The 9,349-nt window shown below is 34.4% G+C and overlaps 1 protein-coding gene across 1 annotated transcript; it reads right to left on the minus strand.

The window, feature by feature from the left end:
* Positions 3,136–4,151, minus strand: LOC109830741. The gene is made up of 3 exons (XM_020398104.1): positions 3,932–4,151; positions 3,482–3,772; positions 3,136–3,392 (listed from the first exon to the last, which is right to left on the minus strand). Exons 1-3 carry the CDS (start codon positions 4,149–4,151, stop codon positions 3,136–3,138), a joined length of 768 nt encoding a protein of 255 aa, XP_020253693.1.

Genomic DNA, 9,349 nt, shown 5'->3' on the forward strand with positions numbered 1-9,349 from the left:
AACAAAGAGTTAGCATGTTACTTTCAAAACTTTTAAATTAAATTTCTAAGTTTGGCTTGGTTTTGTATTGCTACAATGAGAAGATTTTCTTAAAATTATACCTTAGAGTTATATATAAATGTTTTCTTGAGTGGTAACTGACTCCAATTAGATTATCTAAAAGTTATCAAGTGAATTTAGTTATTTACTGACTTCTTTAATTTGGCAAGTTGACCGAATTTTGTGGGTATATTCACTGCAAACCCTCACGAGACTACAACTCGTCCACTAGGGTAACCTAGGGGTTTAAAGGCTTGTTGTATACGCTAAATACAACCGCGATTCCTGCGAAAGTGAGTTAGGATTTTCTTTTTATTTTCTTTGCTAGAGGACTAGCAAAAGTTTAGGTGTGGGGGTATTTGATAATCACATTTTATTACAATTTTTATACCCTCATTATCTATTTTATATGAATAAATATACCACTAATAATTATTTTTATCTTTTAATTGCAGGTTAATGAAGAATAAATCTCAACTTCCCATCTCTCAACAAAAACCCATTGATTAAATGAAGAAATGAAGCAAAGAAGCACATTGGAAAATCAATTTCCAAATTATCCAAAAGCCCAGAATGAAGTCGTGTAGCATGTAGAAGCCGGAGAAAATCAAAAATCCAATATGAAAAGAAATCATATTCAAAATGGTTGGCCACAAAGAAACGACGATATCTCCTAATCCGGAAGGCGGAATTTAACATATAATATATGAAAATCGCCTATCTCGACGAGACGAAGCTATCCGTGAAATCAGAATTTGAAAAAGATGGAGAATTATTTGAAGGTTTGCATTTCTTTTCTTTTTCTCTTTTATTGCTTATTAGTGTAGATTTATTTTTATGCTTGTAGTTTAGATTTTATTTTCTTGTTAAATAGCCAAGAGGCTAGAACCCTCTTGCCTTAGATTTATTTCATGCTTATAGAATAGATTTATTTTTTTGCATTTAATTCTTGCAATTTTATTTTGTAGTTTAGATTTTGCAATTTATTTTGTAATTAGATTTTAATTTCTTATACTATTCACCTTGAGGCTAGAACCCTCTTGGGTTTAGTTTTTCTTTTTGTTTATTTTTCTTTTTGTTTGATTCGCCTTTAGGCTAGAACCCTCTAGGGAATCACCCTTTTCTAAGAAGTGGGTTCAATTTTAGATTACCCATATCTATAATTGAATCCACCATCTTTAATTTCTTACATTTTCTTTTATTCTTGAATTTTGTTCTTCATTCTTGAATTTTTTTTTTTACCTTATTGATCATACTCATTCTTTTTCAAATCCACTCTCACTTACACTTTGCATCTATTTACACACCATTTTCACTCTCTCAATCTCTTCACAATCACATTTACTTATCACTCCTATTTGTCACGCACACAAAATAAGAACCAATTTTATATTTTCTCCTACAAAACACCTTCCTTGTGGGATCGATATCTTAAATACTATAACTTGACACGGTTGTGCACTTGCAACCTTTTTGGTACATGTTTATGCCGCATCAGTTGGCAGCGGTGGCACTGGGGCGGGCTGAGGCAGAGGCGGCGCTGGGGTAGGCTGCGCTGGTAGGGCGGCGGTGAAATTTGAAGACGAGGGTTTTAATTCGAACGTGAGGTTAACAATTTTTATAAAAATTAATCTAGTGTTTTGTTAAATACATATAGTTGCGGTTAGAAGGTGATTTGGGTTTTGGGTTATTTATATTAATTTTGATTACTACTCCTATTATCATTAGGAGTTATGATTAATGAAGGTAATGGATCCTTTCGTCTTTAATGAGACCCAATAACGACGGTATTAGGATTAAATTAACGAAGGGACTAGAAAACCGTTACCCATCTCACATCATTCCTATAATATTTGCAATCACTCGACGAAGGCTTTAAAAACCCGTCGTTATTATATGCACATTAACGACGGTCAACTAATCCCTTTACTAATTTTGGTCGTTAAATACTGTATTTCTTGTAGTGGAAGAAAACCAAGCATTTATTTGGATTTGTATCAAGACCAGTGATTTCACCAAACTGTTTAACACATTGGTGCAATTTCTGAATTGAGTATAAATCCCCTTCCCAAATAACAAGAGATCATCAGCAAAGATAAGGTGAGTAAGCTTCAATTTTTTACACATAGGGTGAAATTTAAAAAACCTATCATGTTTAAGCATGTCCAAACTTCTCGATAGGTATTCCATACCTAAAATAAAAAGATAGGGGGAAAGAGGATCGCCTTGTCTCAAGCCTCTCTCACCACTAAAATAACCATGAAGAGATCCATAGAGAGAAATGGAATATTTAGGACTAGAAATACATGCCATAATCCTCTCAATCATGAAAACTGGAAATTTCAGACCCATCAGCATATCCTTCAAAATTTTCCAACTGATTGTGTCAAAAGCTTTTTTGATGTCAATGTTTAACATAACTCTGGGTGATATGTGTTTTCTTCCATAGCCTTTAACTAATTCATGTGCTAACAATATATTACTTGTAATTTGCCTTCCATGTATGAAAGCACTTTGAGCTTCTTTTACCAAACTACCCAAAACAGACTTGATTCTATTTGCCAAGATCTTGGAGATAATTTTATATAGGCAGTTGCAACAAGAGATGGGTCTTAAATCTACGGGAGTTTTTGGACATTTTACCTTAGGAGCAAGAGTAATTGAAGTTGAATTAACCACTCCCAACAGTTTGCCAGATCTGAAAAATTATTCAATTGCTAGAGTAACATCCTCTCCTATTATAGACCAAGCTGATTTGAAGAAGGAAGCGTTGTATCCATCAGGGCCAGGAGATTTATTTGAAGACATGGAGAAAATAGCTTCTCTGATTTCTTCTTTAGTAACAGGGCTAGAGAGCAAGTTTGCTTGAGAATCAGACAAACAAGAACCCGATTGAATAATATCCATGTCAGGGCTAATAGTAGCAGTTGCTTTTCCCATGAGGTTCTTGTAATAAAGAACAAATTCATTAGCAATTTCATCACCATCAATGATTTTATCGCCACCCTCATTGTAAAGCACCATCACCTTATTATGATGTCTATTACTTTTGATGATAGAGTAGAAAAAATTTGTGCACCTATCCCCTTTTATACTCTAGTCAATTCTGGCTTTTTGATGTAAGAAAGACATCTCACATTCAAGCAACCTATTGTAAGATGTTAAACAATCCCTTTCCTTGATGATTAAAGACTGCATAAATGGATTAAGCTGAAGGCATTGCTGAACTTCTTCCAACTTTTTCTTAGCTCTCAAGACCTGTTCACTGATGTTGTAGAAATGCCTATTGTTCATGTCTTTAAGAACACCTCTCAGATTCTTTAATTTTGTATAAATTGAATACATTTTAAACCCTAGAATATCAATTTGCCAAACTGAAGCCACAGCAGGGAGGAAACTGTCATGATAAGCCCACATATTGAAGAATTTAAAGGCTTTTTACCTTGAATTTCATCTTCAAGAATAGAAATCAAAGCAGGAGAATGATCAGATGGGTTAGGAGGAAGAAATTCAACCTGGCTTGAGTTGAAATTATGCAACCAAGTATCATTTACTAGAGCTCTGTCAAGTCTGCACCATATCTTAGAGATAGCATTTTGCTTATTATTCCAAGTGTAGAAACATCCAATAGATTTTAGGTGATTTAACAGACTGTCTTGAATAAAATCTCTGAAGTCCTTAAAATCAGTATCAGTAAGCAAAGAACCTCCCAGTTTCTCTTCATTGTCTATAACTGAATTAAAATCCCCACAAAGGAGTCAGGAATTATTACCAATTGAATTTTGAATGCTCTTCAATTCTTCCCACAGATCCCTTCTAGCTTCCATTTGGTTAAAACCATAAACTGCTGAGATAATACTATCAAAACACACATCATGAGATCTTGCCTTACAAGTGATTTGCTGAGCAGAAGAGTTCACAATATTAATGTCCAGAATATTTGGATCCCACAGGATCATGATTCCGATTTTCCCAGCATAACTAGTATTTGAGAAACAATTCCAGTTGCTTGCAATTTTCTTGACAACAATTGCCAACTTTCTATCACTAATTTTAGTTTCTAGTAAAGCAATAAAAGATAAGTGATATTGAGATATAAAATGCTTAACCATCTGCTGCTTAGAGGACTTATTTAGCCCTCTAACATTCTAAAAAGATAGATTCATATTTGGAAATAGCTCTCCCCCTATCAATTGTAGAGGGATCCAGATCCAAGTTATCTAGCTGAGAAAATTTATTGACATAAGTATCTGGATGTCTCAGATTCCTCTTTTGGATTTGAGTCCAAGGGCTTTTTGCTATAGAGGATCCAGAACTGAATTATGCACATCACCAGATTTTGCATACCTGAGAACTCCAGAGTTTTGAGCATGTTCTCCTTCTCTTCTAGTTTGTGTGAAAATATTGGGGCCATTATTCATATTCCTTTGCATAGACTGATTTTGACATATAACGTTTCCTGCATCATTTATCAAAGTCATAAGATGGGGAGAAATAGGCACTTTGTCCTGAGAAACCACATACTCAGTGTTCTGAGCATGCACATATTCTTTAGCAGCAGATTTTCCTTTATTTCCTTCCCTATCTGTCATTTGATTTAACTCGGTATGCTGATCATGCACAATATGTACAGGATCATTTGCAACAGCATTAATTTGAGCATCCTTATCACCATTTATAGATACTGAATGCTTAGGAATCCATTTTTGTACTCTGGTATGCTTCTTACAGTAATTTGTGTTATGACCTATGCACTTGCACAAATCACACCATCTAGGTTTGAATTCATAGATAACCCTCTGAATATAAGTTTTTTCATTAGGCCCTTTAATGGTGACTTGATCAGGAAGGGGAGAGGGCAGATTAACCTGCACCAAAATTCTAGCATATGCAAGTCTTTGCTTATTTGCAGTCAACTTATCTGTTGCAATTGGCCTTCCAACTGTGCTGGCTATTTTGCTAATGCACTTAGAATTCCATAGATTAAGTCTTAACTCTGGTAACTGAATCCATAATGGATAAATGCAATCATCAGATTTATTTATATCTTCACCTATAGACCAAGGTTTCAAGAGAATAGGTCTCGATCCAAAAAAACCAAGGACCCTTACTTAAAATATCATCCATTTCATCTTTTTCTTTAAATTTGAACAAAAATAATCATGTATTCAAAAGGCAAATTTTAGGAATATAATCCCAGACTTTGTGCACATAATTCTCCATCGTCTTGAATTTAACATTTAATCCCATTACCTGTCCTATTAGAGAGAATTCCCATATAGAAGCTCCATCATTACACTCATCTTCATCAAAAACAGCTGAATCATTAGCCACAGGAAGCACAAAATTCAGAATCATACCTTTTCCAGGTTTCCTATTATCAGAAAACAAACTAATCCAACTTTTGGTTGAGTTAATCTCTTTATCTAGATTTGCATTTTTTGTCTCAAGAGGAGGAAAATCGCTCACCAATAGGCTCAGCAGCACATCAGTAAGTAGTTCATTAGAACTCAAGGGTACCCAGTAATTTTTCCAGAATCTAGATTTAAATTTTCAGGAATAGAGCCAGCATCAGGTAAGGATCTTGAAGGCAAGCGAGTAGAAACAAAGGAAATGATCCCCAATTCGGACTCATCAACCTAAGAAACCCTAGGTGAGTTCGCCCTTCCATTACAAGAAGAATTAGACTTACAGAGAAGACGAGCTTGAATTCCCATCATTGGAGATGAACTAGTCCGATCAAGATTTGGATCCTCCAAAGAAGTCGAAGCTCTCAAAATCTCCTCCATGGATTTCACTTTCCTTCCTCCCTTTGGACCAGTTGATCCCATGATAGAGCTATCACCATCATCAAACTCAACTATAGAATCTCCAACTACAGAACTTGAACCAGATTGCTCATCAGCAACATCCAAACTTGAATTTGCAGCTCTCAATCCAAAACTCAGGATCTTTTTCTCTTTGTTCTTCTTCTTCCTCACCATCGAGATCACAGCGGGGGCGTATGATAGCAGGAAGAATCGCCTGCTATCGTGCGCCACATAACCGCCCAACTGTTAATCAAGCAAAAGTCATATTCTTCAAATTATTTTTGCTCCAACTCCAACAGCTTCCTTATTTTGAAGAATGCTGTATTTATTACAATAATAAAAATATTCCACACCCCTATTTTTTTTTGGTAAATGAACTGAATTTTATTCATTTCCAAATGTAACTTTTTGAAACATATCAAAAACCAGAAGTTATCTGGTAAACAAATAGAAAAAATTACAAAATCTCAATGAGATTTTTCATACGAACACATGTACTATCATGTATAAACTGAAATTTTGATATCACGGATAACCCGACTTGATCTCCTGGCTTTGCTCTGGAAGATTCTCAAGTTACGTTCTTGCCAAATCATATAGATTAAAGCCGCAAGCACCATCCTCTTTAATTTCTTAGTGCAACCCTTGTCTTTCAAGTTATTGGATTACCAACCAATGATTATATTCCAATCACAAGACCTTCATTTATACTTCAACCAATCCATTACCCCATTCCAAATTTCAGCAAAAAACTGGCAATCAAAAAACATATGCCTATTTGTTTCCAGTTGATGACTAGAACACATAACACAGCAGTTTTGATTTGAATTTAAAATCCCCATTTTGCACAACCTATCCATGGTAAGAAGTCTTAATTGGCAAGCTAACCAGACAGTAAAAGAGTGCTTAAGATAATTACACCCCTATTTTGGGATGCTCTTATGCATTGGAACTACCCCCATGGTTTTTTTTAATTACGGATTTTGTTTTGTATTTATTTTCTCTTCCATCCCGTTTTGAAGAATGTGCTGCATTTATGACAAAGCTCTCTGTAAAAATTTATAGAATGCTGCAGATTTGGGGAAGACTTACTTTTTTTCTCCTCCATCCCTATTTTGGGGAATGGGATGGGGAATTTGTTGGACCAAAAAAAAGCCCAGAATTCTCCAAAAGTGATAATACCAATAAAACTCAGCTGCTGAGTATTTTGTAAAGCGCTGAATTTTTTCAATTTGAAAATGAATAAAAATTTTCATTTACCAAAAAAAAAGAGAATACCAATAAAATAGGGAAGTTGTTGGAGATGCTCTTACAAACCAGTTAAATATTCGTTTTTGTATACAGTTAATTGGCTTCACTGGAAACTTGGTGTTTCAAGAGATCAGAGTCATTAGATAAATACAAAGTAGAGTGTTTAGTGATAAGTGTATTGTTCTAACTTTCTATTTACTGACAATTAAAGAATAGATTCAACCCGTTGTAAAATATTGATTAAGTTAAAAAAAAGAAACAGACCTCCTTAACTTTAGAGTCTTCCATGAAAAACCCCTTGAATTGGGGAAGAATATTTTTATATATATAATCTGGTCCCCGTAAACCTGTCTGGGGGCGCCTTCAAGTCAAGTATTGGCCTTCTGGCCCATGTATATAACACTCATAATATCATGATAACAGGAAAGCGATGTGCCCGTTTATATACATACTATATTCTCTGTCAAATTCTTCTTTATAACCCCATGTTGTCAAATTAATTAAGCAATTATACATGAAATATCATGTACTAGCCACAGAGTTACCGTGGAACGACTTCTGTAAAACTATGAAAACAACCGTGACTCATAACACGTCCGATCAAGAGTGCATCGTCTAGTTAATGCTATAATAGTAATAGTCAAGGAAACCTCATACCGGGATATCAATATTAAGGAAACTCGGGACTCCTCATATCGGGATATCGATGTCGAGTGAGTATAGCCATGCTTTGAAGCACGCTTATAAATCATACTTTTAACAGAAGTCGTCTTCATGTACAGTCTCTCCTATTGGATAACAACTAAGTGATAAAACAACAAGCTTCCACACAGTCATTCATGTCAAACAATCCCACATAGGTAATCACAATAAACATTACAGGTAATCATATTACAATATCGAATAAGTTAAATACTATGTGTATAAATAAGAGTGTCAAAATATCGGTATCATTATAATATGTGGCAAACACAGGTAACATTCGCATATTATAATATAATAAAAACTTTTAAAATTTCTATTATAATAAATCAAAATAATTCCTTTTAATTCTAAACTAATCTTTTAAAAATCATTAATTTATTATTTCAAAATAATCCTTTACAAAATAAAATCCTTAAATTATCTATCAAAATAATTATTCAAAAATATTCTTTTTCCAAATCAATTCTTTTAAAATTGTTTCTTATTATATTAATTACTAGTCTTAAAATCATAAACTTATTTATTTAAAATAAATCTTTTTTACAAACTAATTTCTTTTTAAATTATAACACATCTAAAATAATTATTTTCTCAAAATAATTTCTTTTAAATTATTTATTATTTTAATAACATAAAATAATTCCTTTTCAAGATAATTCCTTTTTCAAAATAATTTATTTATTCCTCGTTAAATCATTCAAAAATAATTTTTGTTTCAAATTAAATTCTTTAAAAATATTTATTATTAAATGATTCTTTTTCTCAAAATAAATTCTTTTAAAAAATTATAAACTCACCTAAAATGATTTCGTTATCAAAATAAATTCTTTTAATTTATCATAATAATTCCGAAATACTATTTATCACAGAACTATGATTTAAATCAATATTATTATTCAAACAACCCACGCAAATAATTATATTACAACTAATCCACACATATAATTAATAATTATTGAAATAACAAGGAGAGGCGGGATCTTTCCTCTGGTACATCGTCAACAGCAACGGGGTCATCGGGGTGGTTGCACGGCGTTACGACGGGTTTCGCGGAAACAATGGCTAAAATTATAACTTAGAGTGTTATTGCGACGTGCGATATTCAAACGAATATAACAAGGTGTAGATAAGGAGCCCAAGTGAAAGGAATAGACAACATGAAGGGCTATGCACCGGCGAAGGAATCAACGGAAATGGAGGTCGGAGATGGCCGGAAAACGCGCGCGAAGTCGGCTCTGAACTGCAGTTTTCTGCAATGAACAGATCGCTGTTCGGCTCGTTGTTCAGAGCTGCTAGGAAGGCGCTGCTCAAGTGAAAGGAATAGACAACATGAAGGGCTATGCACCGGCGAAGGAATCAACGGAAATGGAGGTCGGAGATGGCCGGAAAACGCGCGCGAAGTCGGCTCTGAACTGCAGTTTTCTGCAATGAACAGATCGCTGTTCGGCTCGTTGTTCAGAGCTGCTAGGAAGGCGCTGCTGGTTCTGGAGGCGGTGGGCATGGGTTCTTTTGAGGGGAGAGAGAGAAGGAGATGGGGAAGAGAA

Source organism: Asparagus officinalis, chromosome 2 (assembly GCF_001876935.1).
Source record: "Asparagus officinalis chromosome 2, Aspof.V1, whole genome shotgun sequence".
NCBI lineage: Eukaryota > Viridiplantae > Streptophyta > Magnoliopsida > Asparagales > Asparagaceae > Asparagus > Asparagus officinalis.